At 40.8% G+C, this 17101-nt stretch overlaps 1 protein-coding gene across 7 annotated transcripts in view; it reads left to right on the top strand.

Moving 5' to 3' along the window:
* Positions 1-17101, top strand: part of NCOA2 (nuclear receptor coactivator 2) — a 276268-nt gene that overhangs the window by 237256 nt on the left and 21911 nt on the right. For 6 of the 7 annotated variants that reach the window (XM_080646262.1, XM_080646259.1, XM_080646264.1 and 3 more), the window contains 4 exons: positions 7254-7464; positions 9234-9440; positions 12309-12521; positions 14911-15040. In XM_080646262.1, the coding sequence (XP_080502388.1) occupies positions 7254-7464; positions 9234-9440; positions 12309-12521; positions 14911-15040 (761 nt within the window). The remainder of the gene's footprint in view (positions 1-7253; positions 7465-9233; positions 9441-12308; positions 12522-14910; positions 15041-17101) is intronic. The other variant, XM_080646263.1, reaches the window with a different exon arrangement.

The raw sequence follows: 17101 nt of genomic DNA, 5'->3' as shown, positions 1-17101 counted from the left end.
ATGAAAATCATTGTAACTCTGTTCTCAACCAAAACTTCTGATTCACGTTGTAACTCTGTTCTCAACCAAAACTTCAGATTCATGCTAAAGAATTTCTTAGACCATCCGTATAAAATGTAAGGGCCAGTAGATAGTAAGAAAGGAGAGGTCAAATTTGACTTGATGTTAGTATAGCTGAGCCATTCTATCTAATAAAAGAGTAGTATGCAAATTAACATCACTCTGCTACACCCACAAGCCAATCAGGAGCGAGTATGCAAATTAACCCAACAAATATGGCTGCAGCCACAGAGCAAGCAGGAGGCTTGAGTTGCCCCCGGCAATGGAGGAAGCCAAGCTCCCGCAGCCCTGGCCTGCCTTGGGCTACAAAGTTTTAATTATAAAAGATAAATAAATCCCAACAGAAATGGCTGTGGCCACGGAGCAAGCAGGAGGCTTGGCTCTGCTCAAGGCTACAAAGTTTCAATTATAAAAGATAAATAAATCCCAGATACCAGGGCCTCCACTTGGGTCGCCAGGGGGCGTGGCTGGCCTGCAAACCACCACAGGCCCCTCGCCCAGGCCGCCCCACGCCCCAAGGGAACCCCCACCCTGATCAGGACACCCTTCAGGGCAAACCAGCCAGCCCCCACCCGTGCAGCAGGCCTCTATCTAATAAAAGAGTAATGTGCAAGTTGACCATCACTCCAACACAAGATGGCTGCCCCCATGTGGTCAAAGATGGCTGTCCCCATGTGGACACAAAATGACCAGCAGGGGAGGGCAGTTGGGAGGAACCAGGCCTGCAAGGGAGGGCAGTTGTGGGCAATCAGGCCAGCAGGGGAGGGCAGTTGGGAGGGACCAGGCCTGCAAGGGATGGCAATTGGGGGCAATCAAGCCTGCAGGAGAAGGCAGTTAGGGGTACCAGGCCAGCAGAGGAAGGGAGTTGGGGGTGACCGGGCCTACAGGGAAGGGCAGTTTGGGGGGACCCAGGCCTGCAGGGGAGAACAGTTGGCAGGGGACCAGGCCAGCAGGGGAGGGCAGTTAGGGGTGACCAGGCCTGCAGGGGAGGGCAGTTATGGGCAAACAGGCTGGCAGGGGAGTGGTTAGGGGGTGATCAGGCTGGCAGGCAGAAGCGGTTAGGGGCAATCAGGAAGGCAGGCAGGCGAGCAGTTGGGAGCCAGCAGTCCTGGATTGTGAAAGGAATGTCCGACTGCCCGTTTAGGCCCAATCCTACCGGGCAGTTGGACATCCCACGAGAGGTCCCAGATTGGAGAGGGTGCAGGCTGGCCTGAGGGACACCTGCCCCCCCCCCCCCATGCACGAATTTCATGCACTGGGACTCTAGTCTTATATAAATGCAAACCTGAAATATCGGTTGTGTTACCTGCTGTTCTTATCTGAAGATTTAATTCTCTGAAAAAATCCAGGATAGCTAAGTGATAATTCAAAATCAATCCTGATAATACTCAGAGGACATAATGACATCACAAGGAAAGTGTAAACCATTTAATATTTTCTTTATTTTAAAAAAATGTTATTAACTGAAACAGTGGCTTGGCATAAGGTGTTTCCTGGGGATTCCGTGACTGGCTGGGCTAATGAACCAAGACCCCACCCTGCTCTCTCCACTCTCCCCAATCCCTGGCTCTGCCCTGAGCCTCGGCCTTGTAAGATAGGAACGGTTAAGAAGAGAAGGCGCTGCATGGGCTTTTCTACTTAAAATGGTTCGCTAAGTTGTCCTTGACACTTGTTTTGTAAGTGGATCTGATGTGTGTCACTGTCTCGGGGTCTAGGTGTGCATGGGAGAGGAGACGGCAGCACCCCTGCCATGTGTAGCCTTGAACCTGCTGAGTCAGCAGAAGCTGGTGCAGGTGGGTCTGGATGGAGAGCAGGATTCGGGAGAGTCGGGGCTACATGTGCTTGCAGCTGGGCTCTGTCCGGGTTTCTAAGCACTTGGCTTCCTTTATTTCTTTCACTTTGATGTCTTGACAGCTGCTACCATTCCTATGAGGCAGAGATGATTTTCAAGCCTCTGTGTCCTTCACAAGGCAAACAGCCTAAGAATATAAACATTCTTGGTAATTAACCCTTAAACTTCAATGTTAGTGCAGAATTCTATATAGCAGCTATTTTGTAATGCTGTACAATCATAAGGTGGGGAAACCGAGGGCTCCATAGAAAGTTAATAGCAATATCTTAGATAAAGTATACTGTAAGGCCATACTGACAACTGTGAATGTTTTAATCATTTGAGGTTTACTGGATTAGAATATACAGAGCTAGTGGCAGTTCAGGGTGGTGGGCACACATACTGTCACTCAAGTCTCTTGACACATGCTAGAGGGCAAGTGACTCGCAAGGTCCACCTTAGCTTAGTAGCTCAGTGGTTGGCCCCTCCTTCCAGAAACATACTTTGCTTCTGTCCCAGGCCTGAGGCCCTAGGACTTAGAGGGCCAGGGAAGAGGGACACTGCTTGGCATTTCTGTGTTTAGATATATGATTACACTTAACTTCAGACAAAAAAAAAAACTGACAAAAAGACGTTTTTTAAAAAGTCCTTTCAGTTTCTAATTGTTGTTTAGGGGAAACATTTTTCTAATCAAAATTGTCCCACCTAGGGAACAAAGCCCAGAGTTTTATCAGTATAAATCTGTTAGTATTTCAGTAGACCACAAGGCAATGTACACAAACACCACACATCTATAGTATTTTTTCTAAATGAAACCTATTTTGTGTCTCACCCGCCATCCCCTTCCATTTAAAACTCCACCAAAAAATACTGCTTCAGAGCACTTTTAAAACATCAAAAACATTGCAACTTGAAAAGAAAAGTTACCACAGGAAGTATGCATTACTTAAATTTAGATCAAAGTTAAAATGACTTTAAAAAAAAAAACAGGATTTTTTTTCTCCTCCTGCTCTCCTTCACTAATTCCAAACATAGATTATTTGTATCTCCTATTAACTACTATACACATTTATTGGAGACTTTTCTTTGATTTCAAAGAAACACAAGTTTTTTTATTTAGTGAGATAAACTGTTAGCAAGCCTGAGTACACAGTTTACTGTCTTGTTCTTTTGACTCAGCAAAGAGCCATTACCCGAGTGTGTGTTTAACCGATCACTAACTGATTAAGGACAGGAAGTATTCCGGTGGTGCTGTTTTACCTAAAATAGCCTTCTTTACTGGGCAGAGTATTTAAACATTTGTTTCTACGGCACTTCATAACCAACAGGAAGTAATGACAGCAAAATTTCCAGTTTGTTTACCAACTTTGAAGTTATATACTTATTTACACAACAGAGGCCATTGACACCCCTCCAAATGGAACTTACGTTTTTTCTAATGCTACTGGGCTACGTAGGATGAGGGTTTAGAAATAGTCTAAAAATTTTTCTTCTTGTATTTGGTTCTATTAGAATGGCAAACTATATCTTATACTGTAGTTTTTCCCTTCAAATGTGGTAAATTAGATTACCATGTTTTAATAATTTTATGTTACGCAAATATGGTAAAATAACACATTTTATTTAAAATTTTGAAAAGATGTTTAGTAATTTATTAGAATACTTGTGTTATTAAAATGCATGTGCTCTTTATGTTTGCTTCAAAGAACAAGTAATTTGATACATGAAAAATTCATAAAACCTAAAAAATTAAAGAAATCATGTTCAATTTTCATTTGTAGAACTTGTATGAAAATCTTTCTGACTCATTTTCTGCCTGAAATAGTTTAAACTAACTATTTCAATTGATGTGGCTAATTTGAGCATTCGAATAGATGCCTAAGCAGAACTTTGAAGTATCTTGGCAAAGCCTTATAAAGGAAGGCATCAATCTTTTTGTCTTGTGAAGAAATCATGCCTAAAAAGTGAAGAGGGGCTGACTAAAAGAACTTTGGATAAGAATTAAAGCTTACAAAATTTTAGGGAAGGAGCCCGACTGGTGTGGCTCAGTGGTTGAACACTGACCCATGAACCAGATCATGGTTCAATTCCTGGTCAAGGCACATGCCGGGGTTTCGGGCTCCATCCCCACTAGGGGGTGTGCAGGAGGCAGCCAATCAATGATTCTTTCTCATCATTGATGTTTATATCTCCCTCTCCCTTCTTCTCTTTAAAATTAAAAAAAAAAAAAATTTAATTTGGGAAGGAAATGTTAGATCAGAAACTTATTGTGATCAAATCCATTGCTTCCAAAGCTTGCATGACTACAGAAGAAAATGCCATATTTGTCCAATTTTATTGCTGAACAGCCAAAGGAGTATAGGCATTTTGAACTTTATTTCCTTGAAGAGAAACATTAAAGTAAACTTAAGACAATTATATTAGCATTAAACGTGTACTCTAAAAGTTAACAAGAATGAATGCAAGCAAAGCGATACTATCTCATGGGGAAATTTTCGTAGTGTATCTTTCTGAGAGCACACTGAATGAACTCAAATAGTGTCAGTAATTAAATGTCTACAACCCATTCATTTTGACTCTGACACCAAGAAGTTTCTGCATGGCTTTTAAACTCATTATATTATACACAAGAGTAGATTACAAAGGAAGAATCCTGTCACTAGAAGTCTTTGAAACACTGATTTTTATTTTTCTATTTGAGATGGCTTAAAGTATAATTTCATTTTAATGGAAACAGTAAAGGTAAAAATAAAAGGCAGGAGTCTAGGCCCAGACTGTTGTTAATTGATAGTATAAAAACTTTTCTTTACACGTAACGGGTTGAGGGAAAATATATTTATTTACACAATAGCATTGAGGAAAATGATTTATTTTATATGATTGTTTATATGAACCTATTTATTCTGGATGCTTCTCATCCAAGGTAGTCTGCAAAGCTTTCTCAAGAAGCAGCTTTATCACTTAGAACAGCCACCTCATTCACCACCACGTACACGCACACGCACACGCACACGCACACGCGCACTCACACAATGGTCTTCCAGGGCCGCTTTCTGAAGTGCTCTACAAGGCAGCAGTGTCCAGGGCAGTTTTGGTTTCCTAGGGCAGCCACACACTTCCCAGGTTGTTAGGACCTCTTCTAATCACGAGCTTTTTTTTTTTTTTTTAATACATTTTTATTGATTTCAGAGAGGAAGGAAGGGAGAGACAGAAACATCAATGATGAGAAAGAATTATTTATTGGCTGCCTCCTGCACGCCCCCTACTAGAGATCGAGCCCGTAACCTGGGCATGTGCCCTTGACTGGAATCGAACCCAGGACCCTTCAGTCCGCAGGCCCTCTATCCATTGAGCCAAAGCAGCCAGGGCTAATCTCGAGCTTTTTCATGGCACCACTATAAGGCTATCACACGTTTTTATGAATCATTTATTCTGAGAAATTACAGGAATTTCTATAAGAAATGTAGTTGATCCTGGGAAAACGTTTTAGATTACAGATTAATATAGTGAAAGGAAGTCATCGGATTGACTGAGTGGCGAGCAGTTTTGCCACCATTCCGCCCCCTGAGTACGAGCCCTAGTGCAGTGATGGTGAGGGGCGTAACAGAGTTCACCCAGGTTTGGTTCCCTATGCCTGTAATAGTGTGAAAATGCAGCGTCAGGCTTTCAAGTGCAACTTCGTTACCAGTTAGGATTCAGCCAAGCAGCCATATGCCTCCTCTCATCAGGAGATACAGGCTCTGTTGCCCTGGGAGGGGACATCCAGTGAGGTGCCTTCCTGGAGAGTGTCAAGGGGTGCTAACTTTGGAACCTCACCTCACCTGAGATGTGTCTCTCTCATATTTGATGCTTCTGTCTTTTGCTAGAAATGAGTGGCTAACCTAACCAGAAAATCCTCTTGTAACCCAGGAAAATGGATCCCTATTATATTTGCCATAAATTGCAAAAACATTAACAAGTCCAACCTCTACATGGGAAATAAGGATTGTACATAGAATAAAACTGTAAGCCCTCTGCTTAACTGTGCCTCATGTTGGAGGTAAGCAATTTCATTTGAGTTGCCAGTGTAGATGGAAGAGTCACAGTCAAGGATTCAAAGTCTATTCAGTGACTTTGGGGAAATTGCCTAACTTATTGTTACATTTTTCCACCTACACATCAAGAAAATCATTCTTACCACTTTCTTCACTAGAAAGTAACCCTAGCGTGTAACTTAGTCATTTTCTAGTGTGGTTGGCACTGTCTAGTTTTAAATACTTGGCACATAGGTAGGTTCTACTTAAAAGTATATGAAAATTAGTTGGGCTTGCTGGAAGAAAACCACTAAGTATAACATGGTGGTGATATTTAACTTATTTTTATGTTGGTAACTGAAATGAAATTATATATGGCTTCTGTGAAGTCAGGTTGATAGGTGCTGTGTCTGGGGACAACCTGTTTTCATCCTGCTTCTTCCCTACAAATTGTCACCTAAGCTGGTGAGTGATGAGAAAGACAGTGTTATTCGAAACTGAAACTACAAGCAGGAAAAACCACTAGTCAAGTTGAAAAGGCAATGCTTAGCTGTCATGGTTGCCGTTGCTGCAAGCTGATTTAGTGTTTTACTCCCCCTGCTCTTAAAAAAAAGTCCTGCCTGGCCAGCGTGGCTCAGTGGTTGAGTGTCCACCTAGGAACCAGGAGGTCACAGTTCGATTCCCGGTCAGGGCACGTGCCTGGGTTGTGGGCTCAATCCCCAGTGTGGAGCATGCAGGAGGCAGCCGATCAATGATTCTCTCTCATCATTGATGTTTCTATCTCTCTCTTTCCCTCTCCCTTCCTCTCTAAAATCAATAAAAAATATATATTTTTTAATTTTTAAAAAGTTCTAAAAGGGAATCACCATTTACTAAGTACTGATGTGTAAATTTGGATCAGATTTTCTAACAGTATTTATTACTGTTGTCATTTCTTAGGGAAATTAACTACAAAACCTAGATCTGGACTATAATTTGTTGGTTCATTAGAAGTAAGTTGTTGGTTAATTAGAAATATGCATATTCGTGATTAATTGTATTACTAGCATAAAATAAGGGGGAATTTATAAATTGCCAATGAATCATGATGCTGGAAGAGACCTTTTTTTCTAATTCAGCTGTCTTTGTACAGAAGAGGAAATTCAGGACCTAGAGATTAAGTTATATGTTCTTTGTCAATTTAATTTTTTAAAAGGTGATCAATTGATTGTTGAGCCTGAGGTGGGCATGTATCTGCATCTTTTACTTGGCTGAGGTGCCTTGTACCCGTTAGGTCTGTAATTGCCAGCGGGCCTGTGGTGCCCACGCTCACAGTGGGGTGGGATAAATTCTTCTGTCGTTTACTGCAGCCTGGCAGCGAACTGGACAACTTGGAGGAGATTTTGGATGATTTGCAGAATAGTCAATTACCACAGCTTTTCCCAGACACGAGGCCTGGCGCCCCTGCTGGATCAGTTGACAAGCAAGCCATCATCAATGACCTCATGCAACTCACAGCTGAAAACAGCCCGGTTACACCTGTTGGAGCCCAGAAAACAGCACTGCGAATTTCCCAGAGCAGTGAGTATGAGATATTGATGGTTATGCCATATAACCACCTTCACAAATGGGGATTACTAAAATCTGATTCCAACAGCTTAGTCACGTCAAGGTTTTTATGGTCAAATAGCACCATCTGCTGTCCTGGTCCTTCCCAACAGTATTCAGAGTGGATTCTCGTGAACGTGGCTTCCCAGCATTCCCTGTGGTCGATTTAATCAACATGGAGTGAGATTGGCTGACCCACATGCATAAAGTTCTTTAGATTATCTTAATAGTTCCTGCATTTCAGCTACTGCCTTCAGAAATGGAGTTTAAATAGTTTTATGTTTTAATATATAAGTGAATACTTAAAATGTAGAAAATGAAAAAGTTATGCTGACTTAAGAAAAACTTTCCCTGTTCCAGGGACATAATTTATAGGAAGATACATAACCTCCTTAGAGTTACATTGGTGAATGGAGAGAATGATTTTCCCCCCTCTTCCAATACAGTTTGGCCCAAAGCTTAGCATTGGTTCTCAAACCAGAAATGGCAACTATCAACCAAATCATAGGGTACATTTATTTACTAGATCTTTTCTCAAGTAATTCCTGATCATCCTAAAGGGTAAAACAAAGTCGAGCTTTTACTGTTATCTCTCAGACCTGCTTATTTCTTGGGGAATGGAGGATTATTTATGGACCACGTGAGAGCACAAGTCAAAGAGTTGAGAAGTGAGTGAAAAACACACTAGAAAGTTCATGCTTATTATCCATGGGAATTGAAGGACAAACTGTATGTGAACTCATGGTTTCTCCTCCATCTGTACCTCCTAATAGTGTTCAAATTATTGATGGGTAACCCACACAACTAACCCTGAGGAAGCCATGAATAAGCATGTATATCATTTCTATTTCAAGCCCTAATTTTTCTAAATATTTTATTTCTGTTATTGACTGTGAAGAACCATTTCTTTTAAATTTTCTATTTCATTCTATGTTTATGTATGTGAAAAAGTGAAAACTTGGTATTAATACATTAGTGCTATAAATTACAATTTATAATATCTTCATACTTTAAAAAATTTTTAATAACATTGCTATCAAATAACTGTTATCTGTGTGATAGTACAATGTACTAGTGTAGTGCTTATTACACAATAAATTCTTGGGAACTAACCCTAAGACTCATTTCAAATCTAAATGTATCTGAAATTCTAAAAAGCTGTATTTGGAAGATTAAAGAATAGGGTCCTAAAGCATTAATGATTACTTCAGGTAATAGAGTTCACACTCGAAGATTTTCACTTCCACTAAAATTCAACACCTTGAACCTAATTCTTCTAGGAAAATCTAGTATAGACATGTAATTGTAACATTCAAACCATATGTTTCTAGGTTTGGTGCTGTATGCAGATGTTTATGGCTTCATAGCTGTGACAGCAATACTACTAAATTCTGATAATGTAACATGACAAACACCATATTAGTGGTTTACTTAGCAAATACAACTCAATATTAGAAACTAGTATTGGGGGGAAAATATATGGTGACAGATATGTTATGATCTTTTGTCTTTCTTTTTTTTGCAAGAATGTGAATAATTAAATTAGTTGTTTATTGATTAGCTTATAAGATTTTGACACTGCATGTTTTTTGTCTGAATTTGTCTTTTGTTTAGGCAGTTGGTCTCTGACATGCATATCTTTCGTTATTTTACAGACAGCATTTTTCCTAAACACTACTTTTGTTACAGTTCTTTTCTGTTATCCATTATTAACCTTCAATTTTCATGTGTTCTCTCCTTAGCTTTTAATAACCCACGGCCAGGGCAACTGGGCAGGTTATTGCCAAACCAGAATTTACCACTTGACATCACATTGCAAAGCCCAACTGGTGCTGGACCCTTCCCACCAATCAGAAACAGTAGTCCCTACTCAGTGATACCTCAGCCAGGAATGATGGGTAACCAAGGGATGATAGGAAACCAAGGAAATTTAGGGAACAGTAGCACAGGTAAGGGCTCAAATGAACTGTTACTTTACTGGCTTCTGTAACTTAATGATATATTTCATCCACATCAAACTAGTAGAATTCTTCCAATGAAATTTTTCATGTTAGAAGCTAACATTTGAATGTAAGAAAAGTGTACAGATTTTCACCATGAGAGTGGTATATGAAGATCGGAGAGCATTCCAGTAAGCTGGCCTTTTATTCTGTGACCATTACTTTCAGAGGTTGCTAATTATTACACCTATACCATGGCTTATTTCACTTCTGTTCCCATTACTGTTCAAGACATTGTGGTGGTGTGTGAAAAATAATTTGGTGGTTGCCAGCTTCTTGTGATAATCTGCTGATAATCCCAAAACTTCCTGTTCATTGATAATCTGTGTTTGGAGAATTTCAGAATAAAAGTTTAAAATTCAGCCCTGACCATTTTGGCTCAGTAGCAGGGGTCCTCAAACTTTTTAAACAGGGGGCCAGTTCACTGTCCCTCAGACCGTTGGAGGGCTGGGCTATAGTTTAAAAAAAAACTATGAACAAATTCCTATGCGCACTGCGGGCCCGGGACGAGTCGGCTGCTAAGCAGGACAGGCAGCGGCACCCGGCGGGCCGGATAAATGTAGTTTGAGGACCCCTGGGAGAGCGTCGGCCTGCGGACTGAAGGGTCCCGGGTTTGATTCCAGTCAAGGGCATGTACCTTGGTTTCGGGCACATCCCCAGTAGGGGGTGTACAGGAAGCAACTGATTGATGTTTCTCTCTCATAGATGTTTCTAACTCTCTATCCCTCTCCCTTCCTCTCTGTATAAATTAATAAAATATATATATTTTTAAAAAGTTTAAAATTCAGCCAACCTTTCAGGCTTGTAAATGATACAGTTCTCATTCAGAAAAATATTCATTAAAAATAAAAACTAGCCCCGCTGGTGTGGCTCATGAGCGTTGACCTATTAACTAGGAGGTCACGGTTCAATTCCGGGTCAGGGCACATGCCCATGTTTCAGGCTCGATCTCCAGTTTTTTATGAAGAACTGCTCACAATTTATAGCTTTCTTCCTTTGTTGAAATGAGGATCTAAAGAAAAAGGCACTAAAATAATATTACCAAAAGAACTTATATTGGTGGGTGTTTAATTTGGGGGGTTTTGTTTGTTTTGGTTTTTAGCTTAGTATGTAATCCCTGTAAACATTTGCCATTTAGATAGTTAACTGAAAATAAGAGTTCAATTTAAAGGGAAAAGATGGATTTTTTTACTTTCTGTTTTTTATAAGCAATGAAAAAGCTGTATTAAAATAGTTTATTCATTCAACAAATATTAATTGGGTACCTATCCTAAGTGGCCAGGAACTTACTACTTCACTAATTTGTATATTCACAGAAATAGTTCCATATAAATTTTGCATAATTTTTAAGACAAAGTATTGATTTATAGAAATAAAATATTGGTTTATGTAAAATTTTATAAGCGAACAGGAGCCAATGACTTATTAAAGGTGGCTTCTTGTTAGCAGAATCCAAGAAGACCTGAGTCCTTGTGGGAACCTGACCTAAGAACTTGGGGATATACCTCTATTCAAATCTAAGCAACCCAGAGACCACTGGTATTCAGGCTGTCATCATGCAATTAATTGCCTGTGCTTCGTTGAAAAAGAAAACGCTGAGAGCAACTCCCTCAGTTATAATTGCATTAATGTTGTTGAATTAAGGATGGTTTTACCTTCTGCTTTCTGGACTTTCTATAATCTCATTATGTTGTTTAGATAATAGGTTTTTTGAAAGCTAAAATGCCTATTTTCTATTATATATTTGTAAACTTAAATCTAATGTTAAAATAGTTTGTTAAATATATGTTACCATAATATTGTTCTAAGTTTTTCAATCTAATTAAATGTCCTTCATTCTTAATCATCCTAACAGAGCACATTCTCCAGGAAGAAACCACCCACCATACATGGCTGCTCCATTTATTAAATATACCCTAATACCCTATTTTCAGTTGTTTATTATAATTAAAGTAAATGAAAGCAAGTCATGTATTTGAAAGCAAAGCTTTTATACATCCGTCATTAAACATTTCAAAATGAAGGGTCCGCACTTGGGGTTTTTCCAGAACTCCTAGAATATCAAGTCTTAGCAAATCTTTGGCCGTTGCCAGCATCCTGGTGGCCCAGCCAGGGAAAGCACACTCCTGATCCTGCTTACCAGTGTCGTGCTCCTGTATTATGTGTGGTCAACTAGCTATTAACATGTCAAACATAAAAGGATTTTTACAAGTCTGCCCTAACCCATTCTAGATCTATACTCAGGCATGTGGTGATCCAGGCATATTGAAGTAGTAGGAGTTCCCAGCCTTGGCTACAAAGAACCGTAGTAGAAAGATCGGGGCAATTTTAAAGCTTAACAAATTCTAATGCTCCGAAAGGGATAGGCCTGGGCTTCACGGGCGAGTCTCCGTGATTTTCGTTTGTGATTAGAGTATTGATGATCAGTTTTTTACCTTGTTCCTCTTGGCCTCACCTCCCTTTTGGAAAGTAAAGCATTGACGTGTGTATCAGCTAATGTGATTCACTTCCTGAGGAAGGAAGTTGGGGTAATCCACACGCCACAGCACCTGTTTCTAAGTACATATGGGAACAATTTTAACAGCTTTTCCGAACTATGAAGAGTGGCAAGTCCGTGTTGTAAAAAACTTTGTAGTAATTGCCAATTCTTATTTCTTAGTCAACGGCCCACATCTGTCCCAGTGAGGGCCTCAGCTGTTGGGCTAGCTGCGTATTGCAGACTGGTTATCTCGTTCAGAGTAAGGTTGTGTGGCGTTCACACGTGGTGAGTATGTTTTCAGTTTCTGCATGTCTCTGTCTTCTCTGGCTTGCCTTCAGGGATGATAGGTAGTAACGCTGCCCGGCCCACCATGCCATCTGGGGAGTGGGCACAGCAGAGTTCCGTGCGAGTCACCTGTGCTGCTACCGCCAGCGCCATGAACAGGACGCTCCAAGGAGGTATGATTCGGAATCCAGCCGCCAGCATCCCGATGAGACCCAGCAGCCAGCCTGGCCAAAGGCAGATGCTTCAGTCTCAGGTCATGAATCTAGGTAAGGTGGTGCTCCTGGCTTTGCTTCTGTTTTCAGCTCCATAAGTGCTCCCAAGATAGGCTCCTAATTTGCCATTTAGGTGTCCCCATGTCAAGCTGTCATGAGTGGGATTTTGCTGGAACTCTGTATAGAAACTCAAAGGTTTTTCAGTTACCTAAGAGAACCAGCTACCTTTGTGATGTTTTCTTTTCATCAAATTACCTAATTTCAGCTTTTGGGGGCAGTGAGTTAATGTCTCCTATAAATGGTGTATTTTGGAGAAGCATTTCAGTGATGCAGCAGTGGTTCCTAACTCTGGGTGAACATCAGGGTCATCTCAGGACCTTCAGGTGCGGGTTCCTGGGCCACTGCTCTCCACTGTTAAACTGACTCTCCCGGGTCCTCACGAAGGTGCAAGTCTTACAGAACGTCTCACAAATCGTGAGGATCTGTAGAATTTTGTTTGGATACAGTTCACATGTTATTAAAAATTAATAGTCAGGCCCTAACCGGTTTGGCTCAGTGGATAGAGCGTAGGCCTGCAAACTGAAGGGTCCCAGGTTCAATTCCGGTCAAGGGCATGTTCCTTGGTTGCGGGCAACATCCCCAGTAGGGGGTGTGCAGGAGGCAGCTGATCGATGTTTCTCTCTCATCAATGTTTCTAACTCCTTCTCCCTTCTTCTCTGTAAAAAATCAATAAAATATATTTTTTTAAAAATTAATGGTCAGGTATGTTGTATGACTCCCTTTATATGAAATGTCCAGAATAGGCAAATCTGTAGAGAAAGTAGATTAGTGTTTACCTATGACTGGGGGTCTGGGTGTGGGGGCAGAATGGGGAGTGACTCCCAATGGTTTTTCTTTGGAGGAGAATAAAAATATTCTAAACTTGATTGTCGTGGAGGTTGTACAATCTGTAAATATACTAAACCCACTGGATGGTATACTATAAATAAATTGTACGCTATGCGAATTATAGCTCAATAAAGCCATTATTTAAAAATATTAATGGTCAATGCAGCTCATACTCAAGATTATTTTTTTAATCATTGACATATTAACCTTACTCTTATACATTAGCATAGCTCAGATAAGTTGACGTTTATGTTCTGTTTCATATACTTAGATATTGTGCCATGAGTAGGAGCTAACTGATGATGGAAAGATGCCATGGTTGTTTGGAGGAGGTGGTGCAGACTCCTCATCCCACCTCTGGCATCCATTTTCCTAACCAGCTACTTAACTGCTCAGTGCATTTGGGGTTATTGTTTCTGAAAGGTGACATTCCTGTCACCTTTCTACAGAGAATCTACTTCAAGTTAATGAGTGGTTCCAAACAAATTCTTGTCATTTGAGGTTGCATGAGAAATGCTAAAAAATGACCAGAATTCCATGCAAAATTAAACTGTGAAATTTTAAAAAAATATTTCTTCATTTAAAAATCATCATAATAAATACCTTATATCCAGAAATGTAATTTATTCTCAGTCTTTCGTCATTGAAGGGCACCGCAACTGGCTTTTGAGCTTTGTTGTGTAACTGAGTTTTTCTGATTATAATGGAAATCTATTGTAATGGAAGACAGGCCTACGGATAATGATAACAATAAAATTGTTAAAAAGCTCATATCATCATTAGCCTTAAACCTCTGAAAAGAGCTATTAAGAATGAGCATGTCTGAGCTACTGGCCTCCTTTCTGCTCCACCCTTATTGGAGAGTCACTGAACCCAGTAGGTTCAAGAGCATGCGCAGACCAGCGCCTCTCACAGGACGGCCCAGGACCCCGGCGCCCTTTGGAAAGGGGGTCTGCCAGGCCCAGACTATTTTCATGATAATACTAAGACACTGTTTTCCTTCCTCACTCTCCTCCTCTCATGGGGGCTGGAATGTGGAAGCAAGTAGGAAATTCTGACTCTCTTCTGTCAATCAGGACATTAAAGTGATTTTCAAAAATGTAAAACAACATCAGCAAAAGGTGGTGTTGGATTTTTTGTTTGTTTTTTCATTCAAAAAAAGTTTGTGTTAACATATACTGGGTTTATTGTAATGATTTTTAAATGAAGTGATAGTTTTTCTATTGGCCAGTTTTAATTTCCAACACAGTAAATTTCAATAAGATACAACCCACATAGACAAAATCTTTTTTGACAGAATAGAAAGGGTCTTCCAGGCAAGAAGAGGCGCAGAGCTGCTTCTCTGCACTGCCCTTGAAGCGGGTGATTAGCCTTGATATTCACTGCCTGTATTTCTGTATCAGAACAAAGAGTGTCTTATTTTCACCTGATTACTGTTTCTCCTGTCTTTTCCATTTTCTAAAAACCAAATGTTTTGCTTTGTAATACATAGCAGAAACAGATCCTTCCCTGATCACAAGTTGTAAGATTTTTAGACTTTTGTCTTTTTTTCTAGGGCCATCTGAGTTAGAGATGAACATGGGAGGGGCCCAGTATAGTCAACAACAAGCTCCTCCAAACCAGACTGCCCCGTGGCCTGAGAGCATCCTGCCCATAGACCAGGCCTCCTTCGCCAGCCAAAGCAGGTGAGTTCTGAGCCCCCAGGAGGTCCAAGAGAGCTGCTTCCCGAGTTCTGTACGTTATTTTACGTATGCCTGTGCCCAAAGTCAGTCTCTCCTTTTAATAGCTGCTGTCTGACCAAACTGAAGAATTCAGGCTTTGTACATTAAGCCGTTGAAATAGTTTTTTGAAAAAGGTTGTGGTGTCTGATCAAGTTTATTGAGTTTTTTTGGTTGTGATTATCAGTCTAATCATTTTCATTTCCTTGTAGGTGATCTTTCTAATGGCCTTTGAACAGTTCTTTGTATTTGCTGCTTTGTAGCTTTACTACAGTGTGTCTAGGTGTGGATTTATTGATACTACCTGGTATTTGGTATATATTGTTCATTTCTAAGAGTTTTATTTGCCCAGTTATTTTTCATAATCTCTTTCTGCTTGCTTATTTTTGTGATTTTTTTAAAATATATTTTTATTGATTTCAGAGAGGAAGGAAGAGAGCTAGAGAGATAGAAACATCAATGATGAAAGAGAATCATTGATTGGCTGCTTCCTGCACATCCTCTACTTGGGGGGATCGAGCCCGCAACCTGGGCATGTGCCCTTGGCCGGAATCAAACCTGGGACCTTTTAGTCTGCAGGCCAATGCTTTATCCACTGAGCCAAACCAGCTAGGGCTGTTTTTGTGATTTTAACTTTATATCTTTAAATATTACATTAATCATTATGTCTAAATGTTTTTATTCAATACTTTCAAAATCTGGATTTCTTGAAGTTCTAAATCCAGTGATTGACCTATTTCCCTAAGTACATTGGTAATTTCACTGGGAGTTCATAACAGATCTCAGTTAGTGAAACATCTGGGATTGAAATTGGGGGGCACTTTTATTAAGGAAGAATTTGCAGTGGTCTCTGCCAGGTGTGACGTCACTACTTACTTGGGTCTCCCCCAGGGTCTCTCAGCTCAGCCCAGCAGTCTCAGGGTAGCTCTTTGACTTTGCTTTGCTTTATGGATAAAAACACACCCATCACCCGTGGCTCGGAGAATGCCTGAGTTTCAGCTCATTGCTGTTTTTTGTTTTGTGTTATTCCTGGCAAAGGTAACATCACAGTTGTGTTCCTGCATGATCTCCCTGGGTTTTAGCAGAGCACTGGAAGCCAATGTTGCACAGGGGACCTGGAGGCCTGAGTGATGGCACTGCCCAGCCAGCCGGGCGGGTGAGAGCCTACGGCAGGGAGAGAGCTGGGGCCTGAGCAAGAGGCAGTGTGGGAACTCAAAGGATGCAGGCTTTGCTTTTCAGGAAGCAAACCTCTTAGAAAACGTAAACTGGAGGAATTTGGCCTTGCGGCTCATATGTAAAGCATTGGGACTGGAGGCTCCATGAAGACTTTTTGCAGAGTGAATGTTTATGTCCTTCTGGGATTATTCTAGTCTCAAATCATATAATTCTCTTATCAAATGCACAAATGATGAAAGTCAACAGGGTTTCTGGATCTTCACACAGGCAGGCTACATTTCCAGAGCTGCTTAAAAATGCAAGTTTCTGAGTGAGTCCCTCTCTGGGATGTAATGCTTTTGTCGCAGTCGGGGCTGCACAGCGCAGGGTTGCAGTGTGTGCCCGTTTTTCTTTCTGTAAAGTGATTAATAAGGATTCAGGGGATTCAATGACAAAAAAAATAGCGGAAGATGAATAGGATCCCAGCAGTAGGATTGGTGAGAAAAGTAGAGAGCTGGTTATTGCACTGAAAGAAAAGATTAATGGAACTGCTTAATAACTGTCTAAACAAGGAAGGGTGCTCACCTGCTGTATGCCATTCACTAAGGGGGATATGTTTTTATTGATTTCAGAGAGGAAGAGGGGGAAAGAGGGATATAAACATCAGTGATGAGAGAGAATCATTGATCGGCTGCCTCCTGCATGTGCCCTGACCAGGAATGGAACCATGACCTCCTGGTTCATAGGTCAGTGCTCAACCACTGAGCCATGCTGGCCCAGCGGAACAAGTGTTTTCAAACCACACTGAGCCTGCGAACCGCCTCTGGGGTCTCACTGAAAGGCAGGTCTGGGTGGGACCAGGAGTCTGCATTC

The sequence above is a fragment of the Plecotus auritus genome, assembly GCF_963455305.1.
Source record: "Plecotus auritus genome assembly, chromosome: 11".
NCBI lineage: Eukaryota > Metazoa > Chordata > Mammalia > Chiroptera > Vespertilionidae > Plecotus > Plecotus auritus.
Note: the sequence above shows the minus strand (reverse complement) of the source record. Positions and strands in the feature narration are given on the sequence as shown.